The sequence below is a fragment of the Leptonotus elevatus genome, chromosome 6 (genome assembly GCF_054856555.1).
Source record: "Leptonotus elevatus isolate MCC_2025b chromosome 6, RoL_Lele_1.0, whole genome shotgun sequence".
Classification (NCBI taxonomy): domain Eukaryota; kingdom Metazoa; phylum Chordata; class Actinopteri; order Syngnathiformes; family Syngnathidae; genus Leptonotus; species Leptonotus elevatus.
This window is the reverse complement of record NC_141244.1, coordinates 25476026-25496726: the sequence shown is the minus strand read 5'-3', so window position 1 is coordinate 25496726 and position 20701 is coordinate 25476026. Positions and strand designations below refer to the sequence as shown.

General features: G+C 42.4%; 1 protein-coding gene across 6 annotated transcripts in view; it reads right to left on the bottom strand.

Moving 5' to 3' along the window:
* grik5 (glutamate receptor, ionotropic, kainate 5) overlaps window positions 1-20701 on the bottom strand; it is a 142832-nt gene continuing 122131 nt past the window's right edge. For 5 of the 6 annotated variants that reach the window (XM_086077693.1, XM_086077688.1, XM_086077689.1 and 2 more), the window contains 9 exons: window positions 16036-16239; window positions 14576-14689; window positions 13323-13432; window positions 13040-13213; window positions 10820-10985; window positions 7007-7232; window positions 6220-6348; window positions 4974-5140; window positions 1-1187 (listed from right to left, as the gene is read on the bottom strand). In XM_086077693.1, the coding sequence (XP_085933819.1) occupies window positions 564-1187; window positions 4974-5140; window positions 6220-6348; window positions 7007-7232; window positions 10820-10985; window positions 13040-13213; window positions 13323-13432; window positions 14576-14689; window positions 16036-16239 (1914 nt within the window). In that variant the 3' untranslated portion in view covers window positions 1-563. The remainder of the gene's footprint in view (window positions 1188-4973; window positions 5141-6219; window positions 6349-7006; window positions 7233-10819; window positions 10986-13039; window positions 13214-13322; window positions 13433-14575; window positions 14690-16035; window positions 16240-20701) is intronic. The other variant, XM_086077692.1, reaches the window with a different exon arrangement.

The following is a 20701-nucleotide window of genomic DNA, read 5'->3' as shown; positions in this document are numbered from 1 at the left end:
TCTTGCGACTGCGACTTCATCCTTGCAATAGCGACAAAGGGAGGGACACAAAACTCTCAATCGCAATTGACCGCCGTCGTTTCTTGTTGTCATAATCCACCGCAATTGTCACAACAGAAGGCTTTTGATTGAACTCCCACTTAGAACAAATATTAACAAAACAACAAAAAAGAAATAATAAGACATGTAATAATCCTCAGGAAGTCTTTCGGTTGGATTTAAAACGGCATACAAGGTACAACACGTCCTCCAGCGAGCAGGATTGTTAGCTTCCAGGAAGTGTCCGTGGAAGGGAAAGGGGAGAAAAAAATACCTCGCTCACGTGGAGAAGGGAAAGAATCAAAACGCACGGTCTGGCCATGAGCACTTCCATCAGTTTTTGTCCAAATGGGAGTGTTCAAAAGCGCATGCGGCAGGCTTCAGGGCCACCCGGGCAACGGGTTCAAGTATCCGTGTTTTTGTGTCCACTTGGTTTTTTCATTCCTTTACCTGCCCGTCTTTTTTAGTCTTTAATTTTTTTAGTTTCCCTTGTTTTGGGATCAAGCAGTACCTTGGCTCCACTCTCAGGCCTGGTCCCCCAGTAGGTCTGCTTTGTTCAGGTTCTGTTGCAGAGGAATGGGCCGGGCGGTGTGATGCGGGGGACTGTGCAGCCGCCTGGGGCTTGGACCCCCTCCGCCCTCGCTGTCCGTGTTGGACGAGGACGGGGGAGGCGGCGGGGGCAGCCGGGGCAGGGGCGCCGACGACGGCGGTATCCTCGTGATGGTGGAACCCAAACTGCTGTCCGATCTCAAGCTTTGGATGCGGCGGCACTCCTGGCAGATCCTCACGTGGGTGCAACTGCGGCTGGGCAGCATCATCGGGGTGGGCGCCGGCGGAGGAGGGGTGGCATTAGCGCCGAGGGGATCTTCGAGGAGCCGCTGGGGACCTGGGCCCAGATCGGGAGGCCCCGCACCTCCTCCTCCGCTGGCCCCGCCGGTAAGGGGGCCGGCTCCGCTGTAGAGTTTGCCGTTGCTCAGTCGCATCTCTCGGACCAGGCGCAAGGGCCGCGGGGCCCCCAGCGCGATGCGGTTGGGGTGGCGCAGGGCCGCTGCCGAGCTGCTGAGGGGGCGGCGGCGGCGCAGGCGGGCGCTCTTCTTACAGGAGACGGCGTTTCGGAACTCGGTGATCATCTCCTGACAGACAGACACCTAAAAGAACAACCAGGAAGGGGGCGAGGAGTAGGAAGGGAAGGCGGGGAAGGAAAGACGAAAGGGACGGAAAAGAAGGACAAAGAGTAGGCAAGCGGCGGAACAAGACGCCATATGAATGGGGAAAGCAAAAAAAAAAAAAAAAAGGTGGAAACGAGGCCCAAAGGATGAACGCAATGCAAAAAAACAGTGCAGGAGTAGCGGAGGTGGAAAGACAGAAATGAAGGGGAAATGGATTTCGGGATGGGAAGAGTTTCCAAAAAGCAGAGAGAGTTATTACAAATCCAGAGACACGGCAACACCCAATGTTGTTTAGTTCAACGGTCCCCAACCTTTTTTTGCACCACGGACCGGTTTCACAAAAGCAACATTTTGACGGACCAGCACAGAAATAAGTCAAATTTGAATGAAACCTCACTGATCGAGGGGGTTACGTTCCAGGTGAAAATTTTTGATTGAGAGCGATTGTGTAATAAAAAAACAATCTTTGTAATTTTACCCCTCTCACATACTTTTAAGACATTTCAACGTATTAAAACACACTTTGTAAAAACCACACATCACACAAACAAATTGCCAGCATACAATGTATAGAACATATACAGTTTGTATGGTTGTGTCTGTGTACATGCGTATGCCTTTAAGAGGCGGGGCTTGATGGAGTGAGTGTCTGGGCGAGAGCTGTGGCGTTTGAGAGTCCCGAGCTGCGTTTCCAAGCGATATTGTACTATTTCGATAAAGTACAATTTCGACTTGTCGGCGTTTGCATTGAAGAGCGTTTGGCTTCTGAGGCGCAATTCTTGTAACGTCCCGTCTTGCGCACTTATAACTTGTGTTATGGTGCGGACGGATGGATTCCAACGAGGGCGTGCGCTGTATGTCGCTCGATTGCTCGTTGCCCGGGGTAACGGCCATTTTCTCATGCAACGATATGGAACGTGCAATGAGCGGCGGCATATTGGCTTTACAGCTAAATCGCTTTGTCCTTAAAAAGACTTGCTATCCCCTCAGGAGTCAGCTCCGACACGAAAGCGCGTCCCCGTACTTCCTACTTTCTTTCCTCGTGACGACAGGGAATGCGCAAAAGGTGTTTCCATTACACTTTTTGCGAAATACGTCTCAAAAACTACCTCATGAGAGCGTAAAAACTTTGTAAAGATATTTGAGAGGTTTTTTTTTTTTTAAATCATGTGTTTCCATTGCCAGCTTGCTTTTGCGCAAAACTGGGGGTAATGGACACGTACATAATGAGTGAGTCATTGTTGTCAGCCGGGGAGTGAAAATTGAACGGCAATATAGTCGGGAACGTTCGAGAGCATTCAGACTGAACAGATATTGTCTTCTGTAACATAAATTTAGCGCCAAACAAGTAGACTCTTCTCACCAGCAAAAAAAAATCCAATCTTTAGTAGCAGTACATCATGAGTTGGTTTCACCCAAAAACACCGGTTTCGGACCACAAAGCGGGGAATGTGAGCTTTTCATGTAAAGAAACAAAAGAGCAACATTGACGCTAACATTTTTTTGTGATGCCTCATTCTGCAAAACAACAAAAATATGGCAAAAATAATTATTCATTTACAGTCGTAAAAAACAAAAAAATGCTCCGTTAGCGATGCCGATTCAAGTCGAACGTCAGTGGATTATTTCATTCGTCATTCACTCACGGAATTGTTTCATCTTTTCTCACAATCACTATTACAGTCTGAGGTGCCGCAATTTGTTGGACTTGCAACATGTTGACACTTGTCTCCCTCATAATCGTTTCTCATTGCAATGGCTTACAAACCTGAATTTACCGGACAAGCTTGGCAAGACCTTTTTCACGCTTTGGAAAAATGCATTTGACGAATATATATGTCGTTGGCATTAAAAGGTTGAATTTCTGTGAACAAGTATAAACGTACAACAATGAAGTTTTCCCTTCTACTCTTAGAAAATCTTTGAATAACATATCGCTGGTGTCGGGCCGAAACCTCATAAGTCACAATTTGGTCAATGTAATATTTTTCAAAAATCCATATTGGTCAGTCCACACATGTTGGGAGTTATTTTAGCAAATTATTCAGCAATCTAAAGTGTTGAAAATGGCTTCTGTCTTTGATGATGCAATTTGAATGGTTGAAAAAATATTGAGGTACCTGATTTTGAAAAATAAAACTTCTTTCAGGTAAAATATCTCTTTTGGGTCAGAATCTCCGTGCGGCCCCATACCTAATGACCCCCCCCCTCCCCGGCCCCAGAATGGTACCGCTCCGCGGCTGAGTGTGGTTGGGGACCGCTGGTTTAGTTCATGGACACTTCATCATGGCAACATGGACGCTCAGGCAGGCCAGCAACACGCACGCTTCTCACCCAAATTGCTACACTACAAACAGCATTCAAAAGAAAAAGGTCATGGGCTCACATAAACAGAAACAGTACTCTTTGTCAGACTGATGGACAGACGATGGACAGAAAGAGAAAGAGAGAGAGCGAGAGAGACAGCAACAGTGAGATGGGGGAGAAGAAGAAGAAGAAGAAGAAGAGGAAGAAGTAATCCAAAAGATGGAAGACGAAGAATACCAGCGTAACATGTAAGGCGGGGTTTCTCAAACTTTTTGGGTCTGGGAAACCCCTTTACAACATTTAAATCTTAACATTTAAACAAATGATGTGCTCCTTTAATTGCCAGAAATTCAAAAGCTGACAATTTTTGAGGGGAAAAAAATCCTGCAATTTAATCTTAAAAAGTTTGTGATTTCAAAAAAAAATTCAAAAACCAAAGCGCTGGCTCACCGGGGCTCCCCAGACCACACTTTTTTTTGAACCCCTGATGTGAAGCTTGTAAAAGGATATACATCGTGACATTTAATGTCGGCTCTCAACTCTGCATTATGCAAGCAAATATTGTCAGCTCACAATATTGCTTCTCCGTGCCGGCGCATTTAGTACACAAAGTCTACATCGGTGACATTTACGCTCACACTCAAGAGGTGCACGTTGACCTTAAAAGCAGGCAAGACATGCAAAATGGCCGCAAATTGTCGTCGGGTTGCGGCAGCGGAGGATCTGCTGCTGTGCGCATTTTATTGACTCATATTAGAAAACAAACCTAACGACACTGAGAGCAACAAAAGCTGACTACAGTGCATGATGGAGGATTATGATCAAATATATGTCTTGTCAAATGGTAGCAGTTTAGCATCTTATCCAGTCAAATTAGCATTTTGACATAGTGCCTTAATACACGGTTGACAGCATGTTAGCTGTGTATCAAGTATTATTAGCCTTTTGAACTAGCATGGGACACTAGCATCCAATAGCGGAAGGGCTCGCCGGGTGAGTTCAGACTGCTAACGGCATTAGACCAAACAGCAAATAAAGCCTCTCTGTTACTTCCTGTTACATAAGCACTTCCAAATATGGGCAAGCGTTTCTTGTCCTTGTGCGCTGTTCTGCACCGAATACCAAGTGCAGTGTGAAAAGGCCTTATTTGCCTCAGCATTTTCAAACCTGAGGTTGCTACTGTATATTGCCGTTAGCATAGCAGCTGTTAGCATGTTAGCCTTCTATCAGGGCAGGTTTTAGTACTTTATCTCTTTATATACCTATCGGTTGCGTGACTGAAATATCACATCTCACATGCACACAACAGACATGAACCCCAAATAAAGTGTCGCATCACGCACAAATGGAGACAAATCCGGAAAATAATCGAACCAATCTCACCTAAAAGCACACGCGCTCACACAAGCACATAAGAAAAAACGGAAGAAGGGTTGGCGGGGTGCCATGGGAACCTACTGGGGTGTGTCTGTGGGTTCGGCGAGGGCAGGTATGGGGGCATACCTCATCGGTCTCTGCCGAGCGGCGCGTCGACCAAACAAACTCCATAATGGCCACAAACACGGCGATGATCAGGCCGCAGATGAGCACCACAAAGATGCCACCGATGTTCTCCATGCCCAGACCTGACACACACACACAAAGAACGGCCACCATATTCTCAACGGGAAAATAATTGCAAAGCTTCCTTTGAATGATAATAAATTATTGTTGAAGATTTGTTTGAATTTTGACTTCCTTCCAGTTATGGCCGGGATATAACAAGAAAAAAAAAATCTACATTATTATGAAATTATATAATGATGTGAAACCAAAGATAATGATAGAGTGAGAATAAATGCCATATTATGAAAAGAAAGTTTTCATTTGTATGAGAAACAGTTGACATTTTTAAAAGATAGTAAATTAAATATTTCACATTTAATATAAAATGTTTTCATTTGACACAAGACATCATTTTAGCGATTTTAACGTTGCAATGTTGCCTGAATTTTTTTTTATTTATTTACAGGACAAAGTGAATCTTTTGAGAGAAAGTTGTCATTTCACTAGAATAAAGTTAATAAAAGAAAAAAAATCAGGATAAAAAGGTCGCAATTTTAAGAGAAAAAGTCTTCATTTTACAGGAATAAATACACTTTACAAAATAAAATGTTAATGTGTTAGAAAAAATATAACAACTGTAAGAGGAAAAAGCATTTCATTAAAAGAATAAAGTAGTCATTTTATGAGATTCAGAACTAAAGCATCAATATGAATTTCACAGCTAAAACATTATTTGATGAGGATAAGGTCTGATTTGTGTAGACAAAAAGTATTACAATAAAAAAGCCATTTTTGTGAGAGGGAAAAAAGCCAGAATTTCATGAGAATACAGTTTTAAAAGTACAAGAAAAAAAGTCTGAATTGTGTGAGAAAGTCAGTATTTCACAAGGGAAAGTCAATTTTCACGAAAAAATTCATCATTTCAGTAGAAACAAATTCAGTCTTTTGAGAAAAACAGTGTTGTCGTCGTTTTTACAAGAATATAGTTTTCATCGTATGAAAACAAAATCACAACTAAAATTTTCTTTTTAAGAAAAAATCTGCAATATTACGGGAAAAAAATATAAAGGTGCAATTTTCCAAGAAAAAATGTGACTATGGTATTTATTATCCAACGGAATTGTAATGAAATGATTAAAAGTGCAGCGAGTCCTCTGACCTTTGGCCCGGTGGTCCTCCTCTTTGGGACACTGTCCTCCCTCCCACCACCTCCTCTTCAGGATCTCCAGCCTGTTGTTCTCCTGCAGCTGGAGGATGGCCAGCGTGATCTCGTCTCGAAACGGCGAACCTGAAGCAGAACGCGTGACGAGTGAAGAGAGCTGCAAGCACCAAGTGTTTGCCTTTGTCATATGGTGGAAATAAAAGAGGATTGATGGCAGATTAACACGACGATTACAGCAGCTGACACACAAGCTGGGCTTGAAACTCAATTACATATCATCCAGCCTATGGAAGTGACGATGACAGTATAATAGTTGCAGATAAAAGGGCAAGAAATATGATCCAATATGAATATCCATTATGCAGTCAAAATGAAAATATCAGGCAAAATGCTCATATCTGCGGAAACCACAATTTCAGTAAAAACAAGTATCCAGAGGAAGTAATCATTACCATTAATCACCCAAATATAAATCCCACAGATTTTATTGCGGCAATAAAACGGGAAATTACTTCCCTGCAAAATGACAGAAATGGAGTTAACCCACTCGTGTTCTTCGTGACTCAATTATGTTCAAAGACGAGATGGAAAAATAAATTGGCGGCGCGGTGTTAATTAAAAAGGCGAGCGCCTATTCCGTATATTGGAATACTCGAAGATTCTTTTTGTTGATTAAGATTCTAGCGTGTAGATAAATGGATCTGGAGCACGCGGGGCGATAAGCTGACCCACTTTCCTCGCTAGAAGTGCGGCGCCAACAAACGCGAGCGTCGGCAGCGCCTACCCAGCGGCATGCCGATGCCGTATCCTTTGGTGTCCAGCAGGCCTCCGATCTGCGTCAGGTTGCAGTTGAGGCCGCGGTGGTACTCGTTCATGGTGCTCTCCATCAGGAAGGCGTACTTGGAATTGACCACGCGGGCGATGCCCTCCTCCGTGCTCTTGACGAACACGCTGGGCTGCTTGGAGTACATGTAGTTCCACATGCGCTGGTACGTCTGGTAGCGAGAGTTCTGCCGGGCAAAACGGGGACAATTGTAAGCGTCGGGGGTGCGAATTTGGAGCAAATTGGGAACATGGGGGAAAAGAAAGAGGAGACAGTGGAAGAACAAGCCCCCCTTTTGGAAGGGTACATTTTTCTGATGTTAAAATAAAAGAATGAAAGAAAAATCACAATGGAGGAAAAAGTTCTGAAAGGATTTATCTTGGTCTCATTTTTCGTCAATATAGTAACCTGGCATTTTCACAGGGGTGTGTAGACTTTTTATATTTATTGTAGATTTTGATACTATATATTTAGAATGTTCGATACCACTTTTTTCAGACTGATACCACTACGAGTGCTCAATTCCAGTAGTCACTGCTCCCGATACCAAGTAGCAATACAACATTTGATACATAAAATTAACAAAAAAAAACAATGACAGATAATTTTAAAGAGAGAGCTGTATCCCGATATTGCATTTTCCATATACTTGCATGAAATTATTATTATTTTTTTTTGACTTTCTAATTTCTAGTTCCTGATTGTAAAACGGCCAAAAGAGGGCTCCGCGAGTAGCAATACCTTGAAATAAGGTAGGACATCTTCAGGGTTTTTTGTCTTATGTGTTTTTCTATTAAAATTTGGGGTCAAATTAAGATAACATTTTCAACCAGTTTATTGTAAATTTGTTGTTATAATTTATTTTTTTCCCATATTGTTTCTTTTTTAACTGTACAATTATAAAAATTATATTAAACCGAATATTTTTTAATATCAATATTACCCATAAAAATTTTCAAGAAGAATTATACAATTTAAATATTTCCCAACTTTTTATAATTTTTTTTTTAAATCAAACTAAATGTAATGTTATTTTATTATATATTTTTTTTTTTTACCTGGTCTACTAATGGCTCAAGTTAAAAAATATTTTAAAGACACATTTTTAAAATGTATCGGTACACTTTTTTAACCTTTTTGTTTTTGTATGTATATAATATACATACACACATTTATATACACACAAAAATGCATTCTATTCATCTTAAAAACAAAAGAAAAACAAAAGTTGTGTTGAATTTCATTGAAGTGCCTGGTTTGCCTCGTGTGTTGGAACGGGTCAGTCGTATGACTGACCCGTGGTCAGTCCAGGATTTAAGCCAACCTCTCACTGTAATTGAACCGAGATAGACTCCATCTTACTTGTGACCCCAACAGAATAAGCGGTGCAGAAAATAAACTGATGGATTACTCCCTTTTATGGTTGGTCCTCCGCCTTATAATCAGAATCTGAATTATCGGCCAAGTATGTAAAACACAAAATGAATTTAACTCTGGTAGTATGAGCTACACTCGTATATTGATTATCCTAAATCCTGCAAATTTACGCATTCTCAGTGACAGATGAAGGCATTATTGCCGCATGTCGTTCGAAATATAACTCAAAAAAGCAATGTGAATCTCGAAAAGGGCTAAAAGACATGCGGGCTAAGATAGGGAAAGACATGGAGCGATAAGAAAAGAGGAAAAATGTGCATGGTGGATAAACGGGGAGGCTAGAATGTGTGTTTGTGTGTGTAGATGAAAATCCGGTGTGAATAATGACGTGGACGGGAGGAGGCAAGAAAAAGCGAGGTGACTCGAGAGAAGACATTATTCGGCGGCGGCGGCGGCGAGACGATGCATCATCATCCGCGCTACGGGTGGGCGGGGCTCGCTGGGAGCGCACGCGGGAGGTGGCTCAGCATTTAGGAAAAACACGGCAACAGGATTAAGTGTCTGGACTGCGCCATTACATATTTTATCGGGGGACATTGGGGGACTCTGAGGAAGAGGGAACGCTATGTGCTGCGTAGCGGTGGCGTGTGTTGGAATAACAGGCTGCGGTGTCTTAAAAAAAGAAAAAGAAAGTAAAGCTCAAAATTCTGAGAAGCGCTTAGATTTCCATCCGCGAAAATGCGGTCTTTTCTGAATCGCAACATGAATGAAAAATGTATCACATTTTTTTAAGCTGGGATGTCGGTGGACTCTATGCAACACAGATGTGAAGTAGTTGGACTCCAAATCCAAATGTGAAACAAAAATTGACCGAATGTGTTATTCTTGTGAAGTTACTGGTCCCATGCAACACAAGAGTGAAGCAGTTCTCCATTCCAAAATCAACTCTTAAAGACGATGTCAAGTCGGTGCGCTCCATGCAACACAAAAGTGAAGCAGTGTATTCAAAATCAAAAGAGAAAGAAAAACGGATCTTTGATTATTCTTATCAAGTCCATGGACTTTATGGAATACAGATGTGAAGCTGCTGTAAAATCCAAAATCACAAATGGGATGGATGAAAAATAGATCAAATGTGTTTTTCCCTTTGAAATTGTTGGACACCATGCAACACAGACATGAAGCAGTTCTCTATTTAAAAATAAAACTAGAAAGGAAAACTGCTTAGCTGTGTCATTCCTGTCATTTCATTGGATTCAGATGTGAAGCAGTTGCCTATTCCAAATCAAAATGTGCCACAAAATCTTAAACATCCCGTGAAGTTGATTGACTCCATGCAACAGAGATATCAAGTAGTTGATTATTCTAAATCGAAACACAATTGAAGATGGTGTAATACAGGTGTAAAGCAGATCAGTACATCAAATCAAAAAATAAAAGCAGAATGGATCAGATGTTATTCATGTAATGATGGTACAACACATAATAGAGAATTGCTTCACATCTGTATTACATGGAGTCCATCAACTTCACATGAATAACTCATTGCATACATTTTTTAATTTCATGGTTTTATTTGGAATAGAATGTGCAGAATGTGTTCCCAATGCACTTTTGTGCATGAATATAAACACAGAACTGCTTCACATCTATGTTGCATGGAGTGCACCAAATGTCACAATAGCATATTTGATCCTTATTTGCTTTCATGTTTTGATTTAGAATAGAGAAATGTTTCACTTCTGTGATACTTTGAGTTGACCTATTTCACAAGACTAACACATTGGAAGAATTGCTTCAAATCTGTGTTGCATGATGTCCACCAACTTCACAGCAACAACAAATTTGATGGCTTTTTCTTTCATGTTTTGATTTGAAATATAATGAGCAGCGTTGCCATTCATATTGCTGTGCAAGTTACAACAAACTGCTTCACATCTGTGTTGCATGTCATCCAAAAAAGCTATTGTAACGATTCTGAGCTTTACTCAAATATATATTTTTTTTAACGCCACTATTATTCTCAACCCAAGCGTATGATCAACACCACTTATACGAACGCTCACAAACTGGCGCGTGGCCATACACTCGCAAATAAATACACTCACCTACTCACATTCCCATATGTAAACACACCTACATGGAAAAACACAGCATAAACACACACACACCAGTTGCGCAAACACAGATGCCAACACAGATGCCCCGAGGCGCTCTTGTAAGCAAACAAAGGCAGTCATTCCACCACCTAAATGCGTGCCACAGCGAGTGGAGACAAAATGGCAGATGTGAGGACAAACATTAAGACAAATGCGTCACGGCGCATTACACAAAGCGTACAAACAAAGCAAAAGAAAAACAAGGCACGCACACGGCAGAAAGAGAAAAAGTCCGTACCATGAAGAACGTCATGGTGCTCCCCCCGTGGATGGTCCCGTACTCGATGTTGGTCTGGTCGGCCAAGTCGTCGGGGGACTCGATGGGGACCTCCATCCTCTGCACGGTCAGGAAGGCGGCCAGGTTGGCCGTGTAGGACGAGATGATGATGAGGGTGAACGCCCACCTGGAACACGGCGGAAGGAGCGGCTATCGAAATGGCTCATTTGGTTTCTTTGGAAAGTCTTCAGTAAGGTTTCAAAGCTAACATGGTGAAGCGACATTTAGCTGTTATGCTGCATTGTAAGTCAGCCCTAATGATAAATGCTTTTAAATCCAGGTTTTAAAAAAACTATATATTTTTTCCTCAATCTGTTGATTAAAGCCTTGTAGGCATTTCAGAAAGCGAAGGTTGGGGTGTGGGGGGGGGGGGGGGGGTATCGGGGGTCCGCGCACAGACATGAACGATCAGCTAAATATTCCTGTGAGCATTTATTTAACCGCTAGTCTTGAATCTTGCGGCAAGGGAGAAAAAGTGAGCCGCATGTCATCTAAATGACTAAATCTATATGATCTGCTCTCACAATCTAATCTGGTTCCTCGAGTTTGTTTGGAGGATTTGTGGATTAATAATTCATGTTACGGGAAGAGGAACAATCCTTTAATATCCCACAAGGGGAAATTAGATTTTACACTCCGTTTATAATTTACATGTCATCAAGATGCACACGTTTAATCAGAGGACTAATGAGATGCACCCTGGTAGACGCCAGAGTGAGCACCCTTGTCTGAGTCAGTTTGTTAGTTTTGCTCTATCGTGAAATGACTTGCCCCCTTATCAAAAGCATTCAGGACTACTAACTACCTAACTCTCTCATCTTACACTTTTCACACCTGGCTTGAAGCTCCCAAGTTAGTCAGTCAAATCAGGTTTCTAATTATTAGTCGAACTTAATAATAATAATAATAATGCATGGGATTTATATAGCGCTTTTCTCGACACTCAAAGACGCTTTACAGAGGAATGGATACATTATTCATGCACTCACACATTCACACTGCGGTGGCGGTAAGCAATTTAAGCAGCCACAGCTGCTCTGGGGCAGGCTGACGGAAGCGTGACTGCCAGTGTGCGCCTACGGCCCCTCCGACCACCACCAAACATTCGCACCTTCCCTACACCAGCGTGAGTAGCACTGGAGGCAATGTGTGTCAAGTGCCTTGCACAAAGACACAACGACACAAGGCTTGGGGAGAGCGGGGATCGAACAGTCGACCTTCTGGCTACTGAATGACCGTCTCTACGCCCTAAGCCACGGCCGCCAATTACTTGACCTCTACCCAAAAAAAAAAAAAAAAAAACAGACAAAAAACATTCATGAGTGATATTGCTAGCTAACATTTATGTCACTCAGTCCGTTAGCCTTGCTTCATCTTGAACTCCCTTTTCGCTTACTAAATACATGCATAACTAACTCTAGTAAGTAACTTGTGAGTATGTAAACCTCTCAGACACCAGTATTAAGTCATTAAATGCAAAGCTAATATTGCCTGTTTATCAATTATGACTGGCTCATGTAAAAAGTGTGATAAAGTTAGCTTTAGCCAACTGTCTTGCTAGCAAGTTAGTTTCTTGGTTAGTTGGGGTTTCAAATCAGGTTTCTAGTAAGTAGTCAGTTACTCAGTTAGTTAAGGTCTACCTTGAACTCACTTGACACAAACAAAACACATCCATGTCTAGCCAGCTAAGACTTATGGCACCAGGATAAGCAAATACTGTAGCTATTAGTCAGTCAGTTAGCTTTGCTTCATATCTTGAACTTTCGCGATGCTAAAAGCTAATATTGCCTGTTATCTAGCTAGCTCGTTTGTTAGTTAGCAGAAAAATACAAAAACATTGACTCACACTCAATTTTGTAGATTACTTTGGCCTTGGACCAAGCAAGTGATCTTACATTTTGGCATACATCCAGATAAATGTGCAAGTGAATATTGTTTTCAATTCAATTAAATTTTTGTTTAAAAATAAACTAATACCAATAGCCCCAAAACATCACAACAACAAAGCATCCATCCATGCCAACAAATAATCTATGTATAGCACATATCAATTAATATTTAATTCGATGTCACAAGATGACAGATATACTGTAAAGCTCTTTTCATTGAACAACATCCCAAGGTCTAAACAAACCCCCGTTGTTAACATCCATTTGCACGGCGCCCAGTGTGACGACTCACCACACGCCGCTGACGCATCTGGTGGACAAGGCCCTGGGCATTATTTCGGATCCCTGCTGCATGAAGCCGCCGACGGGGAACCACAAGCTGTTGCCCAACGTGTACTGGTTCTCAAGCATGTCGCGCCGCTCTCGCAGACACGGGTGAGGGTTATACCACTCGTAAGGGCTCAGCCTGGTAGAGAGAACACAAGTCACTCCAGGAATCCGGCGTTTGATCGATAGACGCGACGAGGCCAAATGTGCCAGCAAGTGACCCGTGCTAATATAATGCAGTGAGCGACCTTGCGGCCAGGAAGAGCACGCAGCTCACAGCCAGGTAGGCGAGCAGCATGAAGAGCCAGACGGCCGGCGAGAACGGGTCCAGGAAGGAGAAGTAACCCGGCTTACGACCCTGAAGAGGAAATGGATCAGCGTGGGACAGACAGACGGGAAGGTACAAAATGAGGTCACGTCTCAGCAGTTTTGAGAGAAAACTCCCAGCATGCAACGCAGCGGGGTGCAACCATATTCTACGCCTCCATCCATACTTGCTCTGGTTCACAACGTCTACTGCCCAGAAGCTCATTAGCAATGTAAAGCTGTTAAGTCAGAGCGCTACACAGTGTGCGACTATTTAGGACTAATTACACTAGCAATAGCAATAGCAATAGCAAAACACTCAACAATGGAATTTGATTATTCCACAGGGACCATAAAGGGTTAAAAAAAAATAAGTTATGTATTGGCACAATTGACAAGACAAAAAAAAGAACAAAAAAGAAAAAAGGCGAAATGTTACTTAAGTCATAATGAGTCATGCACTCGAGTCTCGACATGGCAGAAGCACAGCTATGAAGTGGGCGCCGGGAGACTGACTTTTTGCCACCAAATTGTCACTACACATCTCCCCATAGACAACTTCTGCTGTGCCGGCTTGCCGAGACTGGCGAAGTCCTATCTGCCAAATCGGTTCAGCGAGACTTCCGCTGTTACAAAAACAACGATCTGCCGGTAATTGCACCACAGCGCTGATGCACTGTCTATGAAAATAGAGACGGCAAATTACAAGAAAAATCGAATATACTATAATATTATAACAAAAAAAAAACATATAATGTAAAAGACAAAAATGTGCTTATATTAGAACATAAAAAAAAATAATAAAAAAAACAAGTTTAAATTATGAATTATATCCTTGTCATATTGTGACTTTTTTTCATGTCTTGTTATTCCAGTTCAACTCTACTAAAATCTAAACGACAACAGCAACATTTTTATTCAGGAAAAACCTAAAAGACGTACTTTTGTTGGACATTTTACAACTTCAAATTCAAAAGGAGAGGAGAGGCGACACCATTTTGAGATCCCAAGTAATGTTACCAAAACATAAAATCTGTATGGGATGTAAAACTGTGAGCTGTGTTCTGGATTTCCAAATGATGTATTTTATTCTCTCATGGCCTGTAATCTTTCAAAAGGCTTAAAAGTGTGCCCAAGAAAAAAAAAAGGCCAAATAAAAATCCGGGATGGCATGTGCCCTGAAAAACATCCTTACCAGATTAACCCTGTACAGGATGCTGATCCCCAAGGTCATAAAGGGCTTGGAAAAGTCGATGACTTTCTCCCGCTCCGACGTGATGGTGAAGCCCGCCACGGCCAGGTCGGCTTTCTGCGGGGACGGATGAAAATAGATCAAATACGGAGGATGGAGAGCGGCGGATGGATGAGAAGAAAGAGAGAGAGAGAGAAAGAGAGGGAAAAAAATCAAAGCAATACAAGTGTTCAGGTGGTTGCGAAAAATAGAACCGCACGCTCTCCATCGAGCTCAAATGCATTTGAAGAGACATTTGGAATGGAAAAAAAAAAAAGATACAAATGCTTCCCTCTCCTCATTCTATCCATCAACTAAATGAGGCTAATTGCGAGGAAGCACAGGCTTGGCAGGTCTTTCCACCTGTGTAGGCCCCCCCCTCGCATGCCCGCCCCCTCCCTTCCTCCATTAGAAGCTAATTGATGAACATGGGCCGCTAATTAGAGCTGAGTGATCAGGCAATAGCGGTGGCGGTTGATGGTAGAGCGTGGAGAGCCGGCGGGAGCACCAAAGTGGCAGACCCCACAAGGGGACAGCAGTCTGGTAATTGAAGTGTACCGTATGGTAATTAAGCAGAGCGGGGGGGGGGGCTGTGCCTTGGCCACCCCAAAAATGGCTACCACATGCTCACAAGGCTTGGATTTTAGAGAGGGGGAGAAAAAAAGAGACGACACGGGCAAATTTTGGCCCATGTAAGTGCTGACTTTGAGGGAGCTATTAAGTTAGCGTTTGTCCCAGATAAGCCCCCCCCTACTGTGAAAATGAAAAGTAACGGCAGAGTTGGGCCACAGCTAGTGTGTGTGGACGTGTGTGTCCAACTCCTTATGCAGACAAATACAAACCAAGAACCGCTCTGAAACGCACAAGGAATGCACTATTTTGGTTTGAAGGTGTCATTTTTCCAAGAGTTAGCACCTGAATGAAATCCTACGAGGGATATCAACCGATCACCACTAAATCAGAAACGGGTCAACTCCACAGATGGGCGATGCGAAATGCGTAGATTTTCTATCGCATCATGTGGTCAGAGCTTGGCCGCAAAGTTTGATGATTCACCATGAAATACAAAACGCTTCTAACTCGGGTTCTCAAGCTACAACGTTGACCAAAAGTGCAAAGAAAGAAGAAAGTGCCACTCCAAGGAGATCCATCCATCACATTCCATAACCTGTCCCCGTGCCATCTCGTTATTATATTACACTTATTCCAGAATCTTGGTCGAGAGCCCAGGCACAGACAGACGCATTTGTTTTGTTATCCAGTTTGCTGCAATTCTCCACTCGCTGCGCTGCATAACAATGATGCTGTTCCCAAAATTTATAGCTCGTTCCATAGCTTTATTTATAGCTATTGTAAAACTGCTTTGCAAATCCAAACAGAGGCTGACCATACCCATTTGGAGCTTCCGCTATACAAGGACTCACCCTGTTTATTAGCTCCCCGACCATGCCCGTCCAGGAGCCGTTGGGCTCGGGGGCTCCGTACAGCCCATCGTCCACCAGCTTGATTTTGAAGGAGAACTTGAGGATGTCCGCCAGTTCCCTCAGCATGTCCACGCAGAAGCCCTCGTACTGCTCGTTGCCCTGGAAGTCCTGGTAGTTGTCCTTGCGCATCACGTACGGGTTTTCCTGAATGGAAAGACAGACAGTTGCATCCAACTGGGGAATGGCAAAAATAGTAATAATAACTTAGTTTACTCATTAGATGGGTGAGACCTTTCATTTTGGAATGATAGAAACACTGTGAAGAAAGACCTTTCATTCTGATGCAGGGCGTTTTTAACTGCCGCAGTGTAGCGCAAAATACTGCCTAGGAGGACATACTCAATGTCAGGTTTATTTTCAGTGGCTTTTATCAGTAGCCTCCAACACTTTTCGTTACCTTAAAATAAACTCCTACTTGTGGTTCAAAGTGGGAAAATCTAGGTCCAGAAAGTAAAAGCCCCTGCTACAGTTTGACCTTAGCCCCAGGTGCTAGCTAGCGAGCTCCCTAGCTAGCTCCCCGGGTGCTCGTTTACCTGCTAGGGAGCTAGCTAGCTAGCACAAGGTGCTAAAGTCAATATTATTGGCAGGGTTTTTACTTTCGGGACCTGAATTTGCCACCTCTGCTGTGATTATTGTGATATTATCTATTTAAATGTGTTACTCCACCGCTTCTAAAATGTTAAAATGCTTCTAAAATGGCAACTATCGACGTTAACGTTAGCATTTTAATGGTGTTGCATTGTATGTTAGCATTAAGCTAAGATGACTTTCCCAAGGCAAAGCTAGGTCGTGTATTGTAAATTCGTGTTCTGATGAAAAATTTAGCTGTCTCCTGAACACGACCAATGTAGAAAACAAAAACAAAAAAAGAAAACAAATATCCTCGACAATATTGTCACCGATCAGCATAAAACTGTGTAGATGCGGCGGTATTTAGCTTACTCGCATGTCCATCAAAATGATCAAGAGCCCATGCCCAGAATTCAACAGGAAGTCAGCCATTTTGGTTTGAAGCTGCCATTCATTTTGGGGTGAATTCTAGGGTACCAAATCATGTGACCAGTTACAGCTGCTGGAATCACGTAGCATCTGGAAACACGTACTTCCCGTAAACATTATTGCTGACAGGCCTCCTACACTTGTGCTACTTGTCAGCGTGTATGCACAAGAAAGTAAAATCAATGGTAGTTTGTGATTGTTTGACTCTCAGACTAAAATAAAACGAAGTTTATTTAAAGGGGGAAAGCCGCGACTTTAACGCAGTCGCACACAAATGCTCTTTGTTGTGCGGCGTCTGCATCTCATCATCATGTCAAACTCCTTTGGGCTTGTTTTTTTCCCCCGTCTTGTTTTGAATGACTGCAGGTTCCTTGGCAGATTCGTTCCCTCTTCAACTTGCACTTGGGAATGGTTTTGTGTAATCCTCCAGAGAGACAGAAACGAGAGCGTGTGGAAGCTCACACGTCGCATTACAGTCGCTTCCAAATACAAAAATCCAAACTTTTTTTGGGTACATTTAACCCCAAAAAGTTACTTTCTAGGCTTGAGATGCTACAGTCTTTATCTACTAGCGGAATGATTGATTCTCGCACGAGTGTTCATAGTATACTGAAATGTTTTTTTTCTCTCCAAATGCCATGAATTAATTCTCTTCATGGTTCACTCAACTATATCCTCACAATTCATTGACAATTTTGCTTTTTAATTGGCACAGACAGGTTGTAGGAATGATAACAGAATATTTTATACTTGCTCATAACAAACAATTCCAGGAAGTCACAATCTGATTTTTGGAAGCCTGAGGACAATCAAAACATGGAGGGAGGATATTCCCCTAAAAAGAAACTCACCATAAAAAATGCTTTGGTACAACGTGACGTTCGTTTCTGCTGCCATAGTGGCTCAAATCATCCTTCGCCATAGAAATGAACGGAAATGCCATTAATTCGTTCCAGCCTCCCCAAAAACACAACATAATATCTGTTACATGAAGGGTTATAACAACGTGACACCAATGCTATTCATTAGCCTGTCAATGGTGTTTTGTATTGTTTGTTAGCAATAAGCTAATTGGTCTGGACTAAAGAAAAGCTGTATTTTTGTTGTAAATATACAATGTGTAATTTATCTTGTATTTATCAACTGAGAGTGGCAATTTTCCAATTTTTGCCAAGTGAAGGCACAAAATTATTATTATTTTTAAAATAATAAATACAACTTTATTCTTTTTTTTTTTTTAATCTATGACCATTTCTTGTAATATTTTTCGAACCCAGAACCTCCTGACTGTGTAGCAGATGTGTTAAACCACCAGATACCGTGCTGTCATATTCTTCCATATGATTCAAAAAATGCATTTGTAAGCATAAGAACCCCCCCTGCAAACTACAACCACAATAGCAGACTCCTTGCAACTACTCACATCGTCCTCCAGTGACCCTGACAAAAGCTTTTTTTCCCTGTTTCTTTTTAAGCTATAGGGCCAATGAATCTGATGATGTGGTGTGCATTTGCAGAATACGACTGCTGCATAACACATTTGCATCTCTTTCCCATGAGATCCTCCCAGTCTGACTCAACTCCAATAGCCAATTAGCCTTTTGGTTGTTTTTTTCCTCCTGTTTTTTTCCAAGGAAAGAAAATGGCAGGGCTGATGCATTCTGGCTGCAGATGCAAGCGAGAACATAAAATCATTTGCATTCCAAACAGGTAGACACAGTATAAAAAAAAAAAAAAACTGGAAAAAAAAGAAGCTTTTCCACAGTGGGAGGACAAGCTGCTTGAGAACACGTAGCAAACCAAGGACAAAAGCTAGCATCAACATTCTAATTAAATAATTTTAGGTGTGTGTGTGTGTGTGTGTTTTTTTTCCCAAGTACAGTATTCTCAACACGCAGCCAACTTCACACTCTGAATCGGGGGCGAGAGGTACCAGTGGGAATGCTAGGAATTCATCTGAACGAGTAACTCTAGCGCAGAGCGTAAAGGACGCACACTGCAGTGGCAAACGTCACCGAGGTAGCTGCACCCTGTCAAAATTGCGACTCCCCGGCGAGAGCTGTTGAAAGTCCGCTTACTGTAGTGATCACAGTGCTTTGTAAGCACCTTACAAAACACCCTATCAAAGCACTATAGTCTGCCACGCATCACAAGTGCAAGTCAAAGCTTTCCAGGGAGCATTTTTGATTTAATGCAGCAACAGCAAGACATCTTGTTTTTTTGTTTTTTTTTTAACCCACGCCCACTTCAAACTCTGGTAGATTATTTTTCTTTTATGCAATGCGCTGTTGCTAAGGATCATGCATTGGCACGAGTGAGCATATGCCCGTGTAAAAAATGTGCCAAATCTGCGCGGCGCGGTTGTTGGATTGCATGAATGGAGTCACAAGGAAGAAACAATTTTACAACGTATTGTGTTAGCAAACAGCTACGAGCCCCAGAAATGAGTGAAATAACTGTACTTAGCCTGGTCACACACTGCTGTGGGGTGGCATTGCAATCCTTAACATGGTTGTATTGGTCAGACTCAGCGCTGAGCATAACGTTCATCTACATGTTCAGGTGGAAGACCAACACAGAGTCACAACATACAGATCACAAGCCTGGTCACACACTGCTGCGGGATGGCAGTACATTCCTCAACATGGTTGCGTTGGTTTAAAGAGAAAGCCCACAAGTGTTCGGTGGCATTTAGAGAAGAAACTTTCATCCTTCTTCATTCCAAAATATGGAGGTAGTCACTCATAAACAACATTGTGGGGTGAGCATTGTATTTTGTAGGTCCTTGATCCTTGGCAGAATCGAGGCTCAGCACTGAGTATAACGTTCATCTACATGTTCAGGTGGAAGGCCAACACAGAGCCACAACATACAGGTCATGAACCTGGTCACACACTGTTGCGGGATGGCATTACATTCTGGCCCACAAGTGTTGCATTTAGGGAATACAGTTTTCATTCCATCCTTCTTTAATCCCAAAATATGCTGGTAAAGAACAACGCAGTAATTCCTTTTCCCAAGTGTTGTGATAGGGTCTGATAGACAACTCTGTGGGCTGACTATTGTCATTTTAGCGTGAGATTCCCGTTTTTGATCAAAACTTGAGCGAGCTGTTTGCGCTGGAGTGACCAACACAGCTAGATTGGTCGACTTGCGACCACTCCAGAAGTTGAATGACATCCCACAGCTGGGTGTGGCCAGTATATTATGACCTCCATTATGGTTGTTCATGTCTGTATTGAAATTCCTGCCAAAATTTCATGTTTCTTCCTTGTCAGTTAAAAATAAAATAAAATAAAATAAAATATTTTTTCCGTTGACAACACTCAATCAACCCTTACAGAGTTGTTGTGTCAGAGATTTCCTCCATTTTGGTAGGGTTAGGGTTAACACATATGGACTGTCTTTTTTTGTGTGTTGCCGGCGCTCGGGTGAGCAACACAAGCATATCGGTCAACTTGCGACGACTCCTGAATTGGAATGTGATCCCACAGCACTGCGTGACCACACTCTTGTGGCTGCGCTTCTTTCGCACGCCACTGAGGCTCTGGAGCGTTAATTGCAAAACAGTTTCTTGTTACGTGCAAACCTTTGAGAACACCAAACT